Source organism: Cuculus canorus, chromosome 9 (genome assembly GCF_017976375.1).
Source record: "Cuculus canorus isolate bCucCan1 chromosome 9, bCucCan1.pri, whole genome shotgun sequence".
NCBI lineage: Eukaryota > Metazoa > Chordata > Aves > Cuculiformes > Cuculidae > Cuculus > Cuculus canorus.
The window spans coordinates 3,490,993-3,507,288 of NC_071409.1; the positions used below are offsets into that span (position 1 = coordinate 3,490,993).

The following is a 16,296-nucleotide window of genomic DNA, read 5'->3' on the forward strand; positions in this document are numbered from 1 at the left end:
AACTGGATGATAACTTTAAGTTCCCTTCCAACACAAAACGAGACTGATCTCGCCTCAATCTCCCCTCTTTTAGCTGAAAACCGTTCCCCTCACCTGATCCCTGCACTCCGTGATCCAGAGCCCCTCCAGCCTCCCCTCAGCCCCTTTCAGCCCTGGAACCCTCCCTTCATCCATCGCCTCCCATCACCACCCCGCGTTTCCCGCACGGGGCGGGGCCGAACTGGGCGCGCGAGCAGCCCGGCACGTGCTCCCGCCCCTCCCCGCGCCTGCGCACGCGGCCGTCGCCTCGCGCACGCGCGCGGGGGTCGGGGCTGGGCGCAGGTAGCGCGGGTTTCAGCGGCGGCCGATTCGTCGCGCGCCAGGGCCGCTCCCGCCTCTCCCCCCCCCCGCGATGCGGCCGGGCCCGGCGGGGCGGGCGGCGCGCGCGTGAGGGGCCGCCAAGATGGCGTGCGTGCTCGAGGCGCCGCTCCGCGTCAGCGTCCTCTCGGTGAGTGCTTTGTGCGGCCCCGCGCCCTCCTGCCGCTCTTAACCCGCCTGGCCGCCGCTTCCCCTCCCGCCGCTCTCAGCTCTCCTTGCTGCCCCTTCCTGGCCCCCCTGCTGCCACTTCGCCTCCTACTACCCTCAGCCCTCCTCACCAGCCTCTTGCCCTCCTTGCCACCCTTCGCCCTCCCGTCCCACCAGCCCCTCGCTCTCCTGCTGCACCTTCCGCTCTTAATCTTCCTTTGCTACTCCTTCCCCTCCCACCATCCTCGTGTCGTCTCCCTCTTCTTTTCCTTCCCCTCCTTGCCACCCCTGTTACCCCTTCGCCTCCTGCCACCCTTAACCCTCCTCACCAGACCCTTGCTCTCCACTCCTGCCACTTTTAATCCTCCTCGCAGCCCCTCACCCTCCTGCTCCTCTCTCCCCTCCTGCTGCTCTTAACCCTGATTGCTGCCCCTTACCTTTCCACCATCCCCGTGCTGTCCCCTCCTGCTGCCCTTTCCCTCCCTTTCTTGCTGACCCTGCTGCCCCTTCACCTCCTACCACCCTTCATCCTCCTCACCAGCTCCTTCCCACCCCTCGCTCTCCCTTCCTGCCACCCTTAATCCTCCCTGCAAGCCCCGTCTCTGCAGTTTTTTGCCAACTGCCAACGGGGCGTTCCCCTCACGAGGGCATTCCCCACTTTCCTGAGGGGCCTGCTCCTATTCCTGTTAGAGGCACTGGTTCTGCGGAACGTATTTTTACCTGATGACATGACTTACACTCTCCTGCTGCCCTCCTGCAAGTGTTTCTAGTCCTGCCAAACTCTTGCTCGGCAAAAAGCAGGCTCCTTGATGTGATTTTGGTCTGCAACAGCCCAGCTGCTGCAGAGGAGAGCAGGGTCTCTCTGGGAAGTGTCCTGAAGCATGCGCTTCCAGCCTAGAAGACTAGCCAATGCGTCTTCTTTGGTGACCAAACGCCTATCCTCCCAAAAGCCGTTCAGGATATGGGGATGCAGCCTTGCTGGCTGCTGCTGCAGGGAGGAGGTTGATGTGTTGCATCTGTGGGCAGGGTGCAGGCGTAGTGGAAGGGCTTTGACAGCTGCCACTGGTTTCCTTTCCTTGGCGAAGCGGAGAGTGAGTAAACAGCCGGGGCTTGTCGCCTCATTCTGCCGCTTGTCGAAGTAGTGTGCCACAGTAATGATGCCAAAGCTGTAGCCTGGGTGCTGCTTAAAAGAGCCAAGATCTGGGGCTTTTTCTGTTTTGTTGGTTTTTTTTCCTTAGGATTTTTTATTAGGTAAGAGAATCGTGGAACAGGTGATGTTCATATAAATTCTTTATTTTGGGGGATGACCTGTAGAACTCGTTTGTCTGGATATAAATGCCCTTCTACATACTGCACAGCTGGTAATGGATAGGGTGAGAGTCTGGATATCCCTGGAGGTGTTCAAGGCCAGGCTGGATGGGGCTTTGAGCAACCTGATGCAGTGGGAGGTGTCTCTGTCCATGACAGAGGGGTGGAACAGGATGAGCTTTGAGAATCCTTCCAACCCAAACCATTCCATGATTCTGTGAAAACAGTGGGATCTCTGAAGTCCAACATCTTCGTATTTGCATGTAAATACATAGATGGGAAATGGAAGTCTGCAGCTGTTCTTGAAAATATTGTCTTTCATTACACGGTGGAAGTTTATCTGTAGAGTTTAGTTGACATAATTTAATAGCATTCCTGGAGACAAAGGGGTCTTGCTGCCTCTAGGTGATTCTTATCTTGGAGTTATGCGAGACCACAGGCAAGAAGCTGCTGGTACTTCTGACATCTGCGTGGGGAAGCAGGAGCAGATTCAGCCCAGGAGCAGATACTTGCAAAAGCAAGGAAGGGCTTTTAATTCCATTATAGTTTCTTTCAGGGAAATCTTGAGAGGAAAAAAATGGGAAATTCCTAATAAAAAGTTGAGCTGGCAGAAAGAACAAAAAAAAAAAGTGTGATAATGAAAATGCGCCCTGGCACTCGTTTATGAGAACCTGGAGGGAAAATTCCCTTTCCCACCCTTGTTTTTTGGAGCGCTTGCCATCTCCAGGTTTGGGGATAACAAATCATTGGTGAATAAGTGTTTAGCTTGCAAGCATGGTCCTGTTGCTGAGGAGAGAGTTTGCCTTGTCTCATAAAGTAGCTATGGGAATGTTGTGGAGAATATTGTGCTGCTGTCCCTGTCGAAGTTACGTGGGACAGTATATGGGCTGGCTCTGAAACGAATTGATGTGTTATGATAATGTAAGTCACAGAAAAATGCCTTGATACGAGCTTCCTTATTTTTGAGAGCTTCTTTGTGGGTGTGCTTCTTGAGCAACATTAACTGCTTTTATAGTCTTTTTCTTTCAGGAATTGGCTTTTTTTCTATATAGTAATTAAGCATGACAACATTGGAGGTTAAGGCAGTGCTGCTAACTGAAGCAGACCCCTTTCACATGCCTTGTTCATCAACAGCACTCTGTTAACTTGCTTTGTCTTGTAACGTGTTGTTATCTACATTAAGTAGCTCATTTTCTTTAAGCCAGACTTTAACACAGGGTTAATTCTTTGTGTCGAAGTTGCCCAGCAGTAACATCCTGCAAATTCAAATAGGATTCTGTGGTTTTGCTGCTGTCTTGCCTGATAGGTTTTGTAGACTTGCTGCTGCGTAAGCCGTTCCTGTTTGTCTGCCGTTACATTGATTGATATGAACTATTACAACTCTTTTTTTTCCTCTCTGCAGGAGGTAACAGCTAGTAGCCGCCACTATGTCGATAGATTATTTGACCTCGACCCTCAGAAAGTCCTGCAAGGCGTCATGTAAGTCATCTGAAACACTCTTGGGCTGTTGGTTGTGCCTAGGCTGGGTTTGCTGAGTTCCACAAGAGTTGTGGCAAGGGCAAGAAGCTCTTCCTGACTTTTTTTGAGAGATGTGGAAAATTTTACTGCAAGCATGGTAGTATCGCCTCGGCAGACTATCACTCTGTAGTGCACGTGGTTCCTAACGCAGCCTCCCACTTGCCAGAAATAAGGTTAAACATTCTGTGAGCTTTCACAGTTTTTGCAGCTACTTTTCTTCCTGTTGGCCACTTCTTGCTCCTCTTCTAGATCTCTTGAGACTCTTTTCCTGTACTCCACTGCCCAGTCAGTGTACCTGCTTCTTACCTTTTCCCCTGCTGCTGTGCCTGAGTGTTCGCTTTTTTTTATGCATGGCTTCTATCTCATGTATGGGAACCGCAAGCTGAAAGAAAATGCTTCCACAGAAAATAATTTGGATGCAAATTATATTTTGGTGCTTCTGTTGCTTGCCAGTGATAAGGGGTAATGACTGAAAGAGTGAATAGAAGACTTGCCCTGCTGAGTAGATAGTAAGACTAGTGCAAAGAGGTGGTGATTTTCTTGCTGTCCTTGGGCTATAAGCTTTCTCTTAAAACCACACTGCAAACAAGTCTTTGCCCGGGACTGACTTTTGGTGGTAAAGCCAGACCTTTTCAGGCTTTCCGGTAACTTGCTGGCTGTGACGATCTAACAGAACTCCAGAAGACATCGAAGGACCAAGCTGATCAAAAAGCCAAGAGAATTGGTTGTGTGCTTAGGACAGTCTGAGGTGTTTTCCAGTGGCAGATAAAAAAGCATTCCAGAAGGTGTCCCAGGGCAAGATATCAGAACGTGTGTTTCTTGGAAATAATTGAGAAACGCAGCACGCTTAAAACTGTCCTGGAAACGTGAAATACCCCCTTAGCAGTATAAAAACTTCTGATACGCCACCATAACTGTGTGCAGGTCCTGAACTCTTCCCTGTAGGAGAATCTGGTTGTGCTTCCAACCCTTGGCCTTAGCCCAATGCTCATCGGGGCTGCTGTGATGATCCCAGGGCAAGGATGTGTCTCCTCCTGTGTCCAAGTGGGTTGACTGAGCCCCTCTTTTCTCTGTGGCAGATGCTCTGAGCTCTGGGTCCGTTCCCTCCCTGCTCTCCTTTCTTTTCAAAGGACTGGAACACACAACCCTTCCTTATCTTTTCAGGTATTATTCTTATCTTTTGAAGTATAACTGGTTTCCCAGAAACAAACATTTTAGGCACTATCCTTGTCTCAGCTAGCACCTGAAATTCTTCATCTTGTCCATGGGTGTCAGTGGATTCTATGCTGAGATGCTTTTCTTGATTTTTAAAGACAAGAAAGTACCAAGTTATTTCACCATAGCTTGAGTAAAATCCTGTGTGGTTTGTTATTTTCCGAATGTTGGTGGACAGGTGTGAAACAGCCCCATTTAGAAAAGTATGTGTAGAAATAGAATTTAGAATAGCATATACGTATGAAGAATTTCTGTTAGTCCAAGATTCTCTTTGGGCAGAAAATTACTGCTTTGCCCTTTTTCCTTTGACTTCAGGGTGTCTGATGAGGATGAAGTTGGAATGAACTGATATTTGGGGTGGAGTAGAAGAGGATTAAAGTTCTGCCAGAGGTGTCTGTCAGAAGCTTTTCCAGATACTCTGCATACTGTGCTGAGAATCTTTGATTCCGAAGATGTGCTGTTTTTTTCCTGCTTCCTGGCTGAAAATACTGATGGCCTAGATTTTTATTTTGATTGATGGAACTGTATAAGTATCAAGGATTAGAAAATAGGCTGTATTAATAGGCTGTATTAAGAGGCTTTGTTTCTGCGGATTGTCTTCAGTTACAATAGTCCTGTTCTTCATGTGCTATTAAAGACGCTTGAATGAATAACTTGGGTTTGGGGCTTTATTTAATTGCATGCCTGTAATTTACATAAAACCATCTTCTGAATGAGGTTTGATAAAGGTAAAATACAACTGAATGCTGCTTGAACTTGAAAATCATGCCAATCCAGTTGTCATCTTATAACTTGAGAAAGCTTTTAATTACATATTCTGAAAGTATTTAAATGATCAAATCTTATTTTCCTTTCTCTCCCACAAATTGTGAGAGGTTGCGTTCAGAATTTTGCTTTGTCCAGACGGTGAAGTCTTTCTTGTATGGGAGCTTTTCTGAACAGAGAAGCCACTTCCCTTTTGCCTGGTACTGCCTTATGTGGTTCTATTGATCTTATTTATAGCACCTCTGCTATGAGCGCAGGCTAAGAGAGTTGGGTTGTTCAGCCTGGAGAAGAGAAGGCTCCAGGGAGACCTTATAGCGATCTTCCAGTAGCTGAAGGGGCTACAGGAAAGCTAAGGAGGGAGGGAATCTTTACAAGGGCATGTAGTGACAGGATGAGAGGGGGTGTCTGACTTTAAATTGGAAGGGGGAAGGTTTAGATTAGACATTAGGAAGAACTTCTTCATGATGAGGGTGGTGAGGCCCTGGCCCAGGATTCCCAGAGAAGTGGTGGCTGCCCCATCCCTGGAGGTGTTCAAGGTCAGGTTGGACGGGGCCTTCAGCAACTGGATCCAGTGGGAGGTGTCCCTGCCCATGGCAGGGGAGTTGGAACTGGATGGGTTTTAAGGTCCTTTCTAACCCAAACCATCCTGTGGTTTTGAAATATCAAGTTTCCTGCAGAACTAGTGTTCATATCACTTCTATCATGTTCACCTGGATATTGATAGTAGATGAGAAGGATTGTGTACATGCCAGTACCTCATGGATTTAAGTTCAGGTTCGAGGACTTGAGATTCTTGCAAGGATGACCACTGCCTTTTACTCTACCTGATAGCAAGCTGTTTAAAGTGTGCCAGACGCACGTTTTCATACCCACATCTTCCTACCCACATCTCTGTGGCAGTGTATTTATTTACCTTTCTGTTTACTGTCTTTATAAATGAGCAAACTTAATATAGTAGTTTCCTTCTGCAAAGATAAACTCTACATTGTGGCCATGCTTAAGCCTGAGCGGTTGTATGGGCTTGCTTTGTGTCTGCTTAGGTGCTTTTTTAAAACTTTCCTCCTCTTTATACTGTTCTACAGTTCACATTTTCTCAAATACAGTTTGCATTCTGCACAGTCAGCATTAATGTCAGTATGCAGCTGTTGAAGACGTTTAGCATTGATAGTGGGTAGCTTGCCTCAAACAGATACTGTAGGGGACTAAATGCTGTGTTCTCACGGGTGTTATGCTGTTATTGGCAGAGGAGCAGAACATGGATAGCTCTATACATTCCTGTGTTCTTACAAGAGCTTCGGTTGTCCCAGGATGGTTGCTGCAACATCATCCTACACTTTGCAGTAGGATTTATTTATTTTCTATAACAGTTCTGGGTGGCGAGCGTTAGACTGTCATTTGCTTTTCATCTGGTCCTAAGCACAGGACCACATTGTTCAACCTATTTTTGTCCTCTGATTTATTTGCTGGTCAGGGTCTTCTTTGAGAAATGTTTTGTCATGTCTGCATTTAGCCTGATATCTTCAAAGAGGTGGTTTATCACTTTACGGAGAGCTATGTCATTCCATTTAAGGGACTGGTTCTGAAAGGAGCATTCTTTTTGACAAATCCGGCTTGCTCAAGGTCCCAACTGTTTCTCAGCAGGCTCTTCCTCTGCGGTCAGACGGTGTCGTCTTTTAAGGGTTGTAAATAATCATCTTTGTGGTGCACTGAGAATTCCTGTGATGCTTCTGTTTCTGTCCTTTATGGATGTGCTTATCCATCCAACTGGTGTTTTAACTAGACAAGTGTTTTCCAAACTTGTGGGAGCATTTTATTTCTCAGGAGAATGAAACATCCTATAGAAATGGCACTTGGTACTGAAGAACCAATGTCAAAATGCACGTCTACAGCATCTTGTTTCCCAGGGAGCATGTCTAGTGCTGTGGTGGGAATTTTGGCACAGACCTATGCAGTAAATGTAATTAATATGCTTTCTACGTTGTACGATTCTGAGACTCGATGTTGTTGATAAGGAAAGTATAATAGTTGGCATATGGGTGAGAATTCGTGGACCCCTTTGAGTCTGCCAGTTGTGTTTTTAGGGCGGCTGCAGTGCTCGGTGTTTTGGAGACTCTGAAACTGATGTTTTTGTATAAGCAAGATGTAATTGCACTTACCTTTGTGGTAGGTTCTTGGATGCACTTAAGTATGTGTTGACTTGAAGGTGTGTTATGCTCCTTGGTGGTTACTACCCTTTTCAAACAGAGGACACCAGAAGGTAGTGTCAAACCAGAAGAAAACTCCTTATATTTTAAGTAGTAGCACTGCTTTTGTGCAAGGTGTCTTAAATCTCTTTTGTGATTGGTTGCTTTGAAATTAATTGGAAACACCTCAAACTGTGTGTGTTGTTTACATACAACTTTTCTCATTTGCGTATTCTTGGATTTGAAAAAAAATGTTCCAGGCGCGTGTTTAGATGATTGTATAATAGTGTCTCATGTTTCTCAGCTATGGCAATTGGAATGAGAGCATCAATGCAGTGTTCCATACATGCCTGCAGGGAAAGCTGTGTGAAATAAGAGGCAGCTTTATGGAGTGGGAAGAGAAGAAATTCCCATCTCAGTTCTAATGGAGCAATAGGTACCCCTTCGGACAGTTAAGAAGAGTCTACTTCTCCCTCTTGTTCTTCATGTCCTGTTAAATCTTCTTTAAGACTGAACGACGAATGACACTTAATTTCACATATCCAATCACATTTGTGTGCACTTCTGAATCTATATTTTCTGCAGGAGCCATGTTTTGTTCTTTGCATGTTCCCTTGCTTCAGTTTTCACTGAACAGCCCTGTGGAAATGGAGTAGTCCTTGGAAGATTGTTCCTCTTACACTTTGCCTCTGTATGTTTTTGATCAGTTCTGTTATCTGCTAGACAGGGCTCTGTAGTAAATGCGTATTCTTTCAGGTGCAGTAGGGAGCTTTCAGGAATAATTGACTGAGAACAAGTGATGTCATTTTTTGAAGTGTTGTTTTTGTGCAGTGTCATTCATGTGTTGAGGGAAGAGGCTTTGGAGTCTCTTCTGTTGATACTTTGTGCATTGCAAGGTAGGCTCTTTGTGGCTTGGAATGGGAGAGCTTGTTCTTGAGGTTGCAGAGTCTGAAGAGATTTGGGCAGGCACAGGTGATGCTCAGCAGGTGCTGGGACAGCCTACATGGTTTGTGGAATTCTCCCTTTCAAGAGAGAGACAAGAAATCTGATAGCTTGACAAGCTTTCCAGGGTGATAGAAGCTGAAACTGAACAGCCGCAAACATCATGTGAGAGTGAAGTAGTGTTCTGTGGAGAATATTTTCAGTGTAATAAGTTTTGTAGAGTTGGTTGGAAGATAGTGTAGGAAAAAGGAGGATGCTATAGGAAGAAAGTGTAGTCCTGTCATGTAGTAACATCGTCTCTTGCTTTCGTGCTTTCTTTATAATGCAACAAAAAGGTACAGATACATAACACTATTTTTCACAAGTGAATTGTTCTGCGTTGTAATTCCTACTCTAATACCTAGAGGTGGGCTAAACTTCAGGAAATTAGGAATACCATTTTACATTTAGCTAGCAGTCTTTGGCTTCGTAGGACTGTTAAATATTTCAAGGCTTGCAGTTGCCCCTCTGAGCCTGTGAGAGAGGAGTGATGATAAATGAATCTCTTTTAAGTGCTGCCTTTCAGAAGGACATGGAGCCACTTTTCTCCAAAATCCCTCTCAGATGCCAGCTTCCAGGCAGTGATACTGTTACTGTGATGATTTCAGGCTGTAAGCAGGCTGAGAGGGAAATAAATTCTTCCAGACTAGCTGATGCAGCTGGAGAAAATTAAGTGAGTATTGGTCACAGAAGTCTTGAGGTCTGAGTTAGGAGCAGCAAACTTCAAGCTGAGCACAGCTGAATACTCTGAGGTCATACAGAGTTTAACTTTATTAATCTGTTAGACAAATGCAGAGGAGCTGTGGTTGCCTTTGAGAGAGTGCAAAATGTAGCAGGCAGCAGAGGGAGAAATAGTTGCTATGCCCTTTTGGGGGTGAGGGGATGTTAAGACTGAATGAGATGTTGGGCTTGAAGGGTGTGTATTGTGATACGGAAATACACAATAGATAATATTGCAGTGTGGAAACGTGTGTTTTTTAGGCTAGCTCCTTGTAAAGTGTTGACATTTCTAGTGACAGACAAAGGACAGAGCTCTGTTTCCCAGTTAATTTGTCTACCAGATGACTAAAATGATTGTGGTATGTGTGCTGTATTGTTGGTGCTGAACCAATAACTGAAATGAGTTGAATTTTATTTATTTATATTTTTTCTTTGGGAATTGTATAGTGGTGGAAAGGCCAGCTGGTAAAATCACTTACTAGTACACACTTACATGCGTTGTCTGAAATGTCTGATAACTCCCCTATATATAAAATGAGAGTTTATTTGGATATAGATAAATTATGGAGTTTCTGTCCTAGGGAGAACTTAACTGATTTCAAAAAGAAAATTGAAGCATGGCTAAAGCATATGGAGGCCAGTACATCCTCTTAGCTAACAGCTATTTAGAGCTAAAAACCTGAGGTTGTACTTTGATATTGGAAAGGCTTTAGGTTATTGTAATTGAATGCATGGTAGCTCTGTCATATGAATGAGTTTTGGTGGTCTGTCAGTGATTGTGGGTCCCATTTGAAGCAGATGGAGTGTTACAAGCTCACACGTGAGGAGAGCTAAGCAGGTGCTGGAAGGCCACTTAAGTATTTTTTTTCCTGTACTGAAAGAATCTGGAGAGTTCTCTGTGTATGACTTTTGGTCGACAACATTCTTTTGATAGTGAGTGGTGGGCCTAAAATGGGAGAACAGACAAAAATAATGGTAAATCAAGAGATAGCAAATGAAAAACAGTGCTAGAAAAATGTAGTGTTATAGGATGCTTCTTTGCTTAGTGGAATTTAAATTAGTTTTTCCTTCAGCTGTGGGATATACTGCTAAATGCTACTTCGTCCTAGGAGGGGAAATGTCCTTGGAGGGTGATAGAAACCTTAACAAAAAAGAGTAAGTCACACAGTTACTTATACGTGCTGGTTTGGGTTGCTCATTTGGAGCGACAGTGGCGTAGGATGTTCTTTATGTGTGGTTTTGCTGTTTCAGGATAGCTGTGATTAAGGTATTTTGCTCATCTGACATGACAGAGCAGGAGAACTCTCAGTTTCCAAGACCTCTGCTGAGCTGTAGCCGTTTCCCCCACACCTCTCTTTGGATAATTGCTTGCTGTTACAACCTAGTTTATTTAAATAGCAGAGACTGATGCTGACATTGAGATGCTGATAATACAAAGCTCTAGATATGGTTTGTGTGGGTTTGGGTTTGTTAGTTTAAAGAGTTGACATAATAAAAGCTAGCTGAACTCCCATCCTTTACTGACTTGGAACATTTTAAATTTGAGCTGCCTCATTCTTGAGGTTGAGTAGGCAATTTTTATATTGATTAGTAATCTCATGCCACTGGTAGAACAATTTCCAGACTTGGTGCAAAGCATGAGGCAATAAAACATGCTTGAGAAAGGAGGTGAGGAAAGCAGAGTCTCCTGTTTTGTCAGTCAGCCTAGAGATTTGAGAGGAATTCGAGTTGAAACTGCAGCCAAAGATGTGGAGAGCTTGAGGTGTTAGGCTTGATGTAGAAGCTAGCGTGCGAGTTGATGGATGCAAAGTCATACATGCAAGTGAAGATTTCATGTGAGAGGTTTCTTCCGTCTTTCATGCGAGTAACGAGATAAGTACTGGAAACTGGGATAGGTTCAGGGTAGGAATAAGGTATAAGCATTTATAACTACTGGTATGGATTGATGGAACAGCTCACCTTTATATTTGGTAGACTTCCCTTGGCAAGAAAAGTTAGGACAAGGTAAGTTGCCTCTCCAAAGAGGGTATGTCAGATAGGAGTTCAAGCGGTTGCTGTTACATTGTGATATGGAGGAGCTGGATTAAAGGATCGCTTTTAGCATTATGTATGTTTAATTCTACTATTCCGCCTTGCTGTAATAATAGCCATATGCTATTTTCCTACAGTGCTTTAATTTTACACAATGTCTGAGAGTGCAGAATTAAGATTGGGAGCGATCATGGATTTAGGGCTTCCTTGTTTAAATGTTGGGTTTGTTCAGTTTGCACTGTATGCTGACTGTGTAACAGTTTGTGTTAAAAGTCAAACAAGATGGGTAACAGTGTCTCTGTGCTACTTTGTTCATTCCTGTAAAATCACCTTTTCTTTGCATCAACTGATATTTTTTGAGTAGGATTAGAAATCATGAAACTTTTCTTCCCAATCTGACGATTAACCTTAAATATAAGCTGGCTTGATTTCTGTGGTTTACTTGAGTTGGCAGGAGTTTTTAACATTTTATTAACTTGGTTGGACTAGTAATCACATTAATTCAAACATGCTCCCTGCTAAAGGGGAGAAAACAACTCACTTTTTGGGTAACTGACAGATATTGAAGCCACGGTAGTGTCGATCCCAGAAACTGATTCTATCAGAATAACGATGGACATTTTTAACATGCAAAATTTGTGATGAATTCCTATTTATGGTTGTTTTGTGTCAGCCCATAAGAATGAGTGAGTGAGAAGAAGGGAAGAGGAGGAAAAAGTTATAGAAAGCATAATTGTCAAAACCTGACCTCCACGGTTAGCTTCTGACTGGAGTGCAGTCACTCTCATGGGTACCGTTTGCTCATGGGACTGAAGCTTAGGAGCTCTCCTGAAGGTGGGACTGCATCCCTGTACCAGCTACCACTACCTCAGCTTTTTAGATATTTGCATTTGGAGTGTTTCAAAACCTTTTCAGAAGGATGCTTTGCGTCATTCTATTGTTCACAATTTTGATCAGCTGCTGATAGATAAATCTTCTGGTCTGACAATGCATTGTTCTGGATGCTTCCTCTGTGTGTGTAATCGTCTCGGAATCTCTGGTAACTCTTTCATACTAAAAGTGAAAGCATTGGCTTCAAGAGCCTGATACTACTTTTCCTTCTGTGATTGTCTCATGTTTAACATCCGTCTCTGTCTAGGAACCTCTTGAGTATGGCTGCCTGCTCTATTTTCCAAAGACGTAAGATGAGGGAACAGCACATGGGCTGTTTATTTCCTCCTCTTTTGTTTAGTTACTATTGCTGCTTCCTCATCAAGTCACTCTAGCTTGTTTCAAGGTCTTTTGTCTTGCTTTGCTAGAAGGCGACATTGGAAAGCTCTGCGGCTCCTAGTCAGAAATTTAACACACTTATGTTTGTGCTTGATTTACTGTATTTAAAAATGTAGGTAAAATCAGATTCTCATACATAGGCCCACATATCCATGTTGCTTTCTTAGTCTCTTTTGCAGCAGAGGTGCAGGTATTGGGGCTTGCTAGGAATGTGTTAGGGGCCTGGGCTTTCTCAGGGAGCTGCATGCTGACTGCTGGACGCTCGTAGTGTTCTTGTGGAGGAAGTCCTAAACCTGGAATCCACTTCATGAAGGTGCTGAACTTCAGTAGCTTCTGCTTAGGTAGAAGTTCTACACCTTGAGTTCCTTCTTCAATAATAATTTGCATTGACAGACTAGGATGCTTAGACATTTCATAATATTTTTTTATTGGCCAGGAATCATTAAAACTTCAAGGCCATATTTTATTCACAAATTGTTGTATTTAATATTGCTTCTTGCTTATCTGAAGTGGGCTATATCTGGAGCCTTTGAACAGTTGCACATTAAGTATCAGAATAAAACCATATTGACTTCATACACAATTGGCAGATTGATTCCTCTTGCAACTTTTGTCAAGCTGCATTTGGATGGAAATTAGATCTATTTTTCTTTTTGTAAGCTTAACGTACCTCTAAAATATTTTATTTTAAATGCTCATTCTGTGCTAATAGACTTGGGAAAGTGGCATGCATTGCATTTTGTGTATAGCTGGTTGCTTCTGGGTTGCTGCGTTCTGAGGGTTTACTAGAGTTCATAAACCTCACCTGATGACTTTGTTGCCCTTTTCTAGAGTTCATAGGAGGAAACCAGTCTCTTTGGCTTTTCCAGTCTCTACATAGTTTCGTAACTTAGACCTGAGTGGTCACAGTATTTAATTGATAAAACTACATTGTTACTTCTTGAAGAGGCAAAAAGAGATGGAAAAAGCTGGTTTAGCACTTCGGGAAGCAATGTTTCCAAGCACTGGGTTAGGATCTCTCTGCTATATTTTATTGTTGGCAGCCTGTATTATCCAGCTTGAGAGTTTTTCTCATGAAGTACTTCTATTGCGTTATAGTAAATACAGCCAAAATATCAGCTATCAGATTTCAAAACTATGCATTAAAATTATTTCAATTCAAGTTATTTTGTTGAATGGCTTTGAATTTAGTGTGAAACTAAACTGGAAGATTTAATATACACCATAAACAAACAAAAAAAACCCACAAACCAAAAAGCCACCCAGTCTCAAATTTATCTCAAGCCCTCTGTTGTATGAAAACTTAGTAGAAGCCTCTCTTTCTGAGGCTGAGAACCTCCATAGTGCTGGAATGCGCTACGTACACGTGTGGGATCAGCATCTTTCTTTTGAAGGTTGTGCAGTTGCCTGGCAGGAGGGTTGGTAATGTTCCTGAGAGCTTGGAAAGAAAGCCTGCCTATTTCTGTCTTCTGGACCATGGTCTCCTCACAGGTTAGGCCTGGAATCACTACAGAATGACTGTTCTTCTGAAGTTCTTTTCTCTCTGTAATTGTGTTTTTGCTGGTGTTCCCTCCTTCTTCGTTTCAAGGACTCCTTTCCACAGTAGGAAATGAGAGTGGCGTGCGTGACATTTGGAAATAAAGTGGATCTCCAGGTTTGGACTACAAATATCTGAGGTGTCTTTGTTACCTCTTGTAGAAGATAGTGATCTGTACTGCTTTCCTCCTTGGATGCATCTTATATCATCTTGGATCTGAGATCAGTCAAGCTCAGACTTGTTAGAGATGATGTTTTCAAATAAGGGAGTTGCCCTCAGTTTTTCCAAGGTTCATGATTCACCAAGGACGTGGGAGACTATGACAGCACCTGGTGCTTCTTTACTTCTTAAGGAGATTAGCTTTCTGATCAGGAAAATCTCCATAAAATGTAATGTGGAATCACATAATTATTTTTCTTAGTGAATGACAAAAGCAGTGTACTGCTATTCACTGTTGGATTATGGCATTTTAAGGATATTCTTGGTTCCCATATCCACCTGCTTCCTGTGTATTGATTAGATTAATTTCTGTAAGTGCAGATTTCAAGAGATAAGGGTGGCATGGAACTTGGGAGTGCCAAGGCATCATGCACGCAAATGTGGTGATGTTTGCCGAGTCCTGTCTCTGACAGTTTTTAGTCCCTTCCCAGCTGAAGTTATTTAGCTTGCTTGCCAGTTGAAGTGGTCGAATGCACGTGTGCTGAATCTGTCAGAAGTCTCAGGCTTGTGCTATTTCTTGTCTATTGGCCATGACCTTTCTGAAGAACTTTAATGGACTAGGATGGAGAAACTCATCTGAATCATTTACAGATCAGGACTGCAACTTTGCTAAACCTCTCAGTTTGAGTGTTATGGAGCTTGGCCATGTTCCTTTCACCTCTGGAAGGGTCTCTATATCACATTCTAGCAGGTAATACTTAATACGTAGTAAATCGTTATAAGATTAGCAAGCCACTCTGTTCTGGAGTTGGTGCAGGAGTCACAAAAGTGACTTAGTGGTAGTGGTGTGTGTTTGGGCAGGTTTTAAACCACAAAATAATATGTAAAATCGCCTGAGCAGAGCATTAAAATGTCCCCAAAATCTGTTTGTTAGTTCTTCAGAGTGCTTGCCAAGCACCTTCTCATTAGCTTCTCAAGATGCCTTTGCGGATATGTGATACAATGCTGCCCTTCTGATGACTTTGGGAGCTGGTTCCTAAGGATAACAGGGAGTGGTAGCCTTTTCAGAAGCCCTAAGTGGCCTGAGCAGTTCAGTACATGAACCTAGCACATCCGTTGCTGCAGTTCCCATTCCTCTGAGGCACCTGGTCATTGCTTCTGCCACTGTTGTGGGCTGACTCTTGTGTTTTATAAACTAACAGAGATACTTTCAAGCATTCAGCATAGAAACCACCGAAGTACTGTTCCTGAGACTAGTGAAATCTTCAAGTCCGTTCCTTACATTTTCTTAGGCTTCCAGCTTAGCCCATTTCTGATCTTGCTCTTTCTCTTCTACTTCCTGACCTGTGGTGTAAAGTTTCCAGACTTAAAGGCGATACAACAGGAAGGTCCAACATTTTCTTCTGAAACTCAGCTGTGTAAAACTGTGCTGGGTAGGCAGATTCCCATTCCATAACGGCTCAAGTCAAGTGGTTTTCCCAACACAGAATTGCAGTTCAGCCTTCAGCTGCTTTTCATCCTGCTCCCTTGTTGGAGCTCCCAGATCCCCAGCCAAACCTGAGCAGTTCAACAGCCTCCCTTTGCCTAAAATTCCTAGAGCAGTCTTCTGTAACTGTGCAATGGGAGAGCGAGTCACACCGAGAAATACTGCAGGAAGAACGGGCAATTACCTCTTTCTAATTGAGGTTTTTGAAGGTTCTGTTTATGCCAGATATTGCCTGCCTTAGCTAAGAATATTTTTGTAACTCTGATCAAGTGAGTTTAATGCTTGGGACAACTGCTTATTGCAGTGGAGCTTGCACAGTCAGTGGGGACAGAAGGACCGAGTAGAGTCCATGCAGGCCAGGGTGGATTTTAAAGAACAGGACTGCTCTAAATCTCTTAAAATTTGCAGGTAGTAGGAGAAAGTGTGATATAGTGACAAGAAACTGCTGAGTAAAGCAGCCACTAAAGCTCCCAAATTATTTGAATGAATTATGGGCATAGGTAGACAGTAATTAATTTATCAATTTTGCGACTCCTAACACTAACCAATCTAGTTCTCTGCTCTAATAAAGCTCTGTACAACTGGAACGTTCTCTAGAAATATCTCATCTTGTTTTTCTG

The 16,296-nt window shown here is 43.6% G+C and overlaps 1 protein-coding gene across 3 annotated transcripts in view; it reads left to right on the forward strand.

The window, feature by feature from the left end:
• The first annotated feature begins 295 nt into the window (after positions 1–295).
• Positions 296–16,296, forward strand: part of ARMC8 (armadillo repeat containing 8) — a 71,309-nt gene continuing 55,308 nt past the window's right edge. For 2 of the 3 annotated variants that reach the window (XM_054074174.1, XM_054074175.1), the window contains exons 1-2: positions 296–487; positions 3,215–3,291. In XM_054074174.1, the coding sequence (XP_053930149.1) occupies positions 443–487; positions 3,215–3,291 (122 nt within the window). In that variant the 5' untranslated portion in view covers positions 296–442. Of the gene's footprint in view, positions 488–3,214; positions 3,292–4,409; positions 4,495–16,296 lie in introns of all 3 variants that reach the window. The other variant, XM_054074172.1, reaches the window with a different exon arrangement.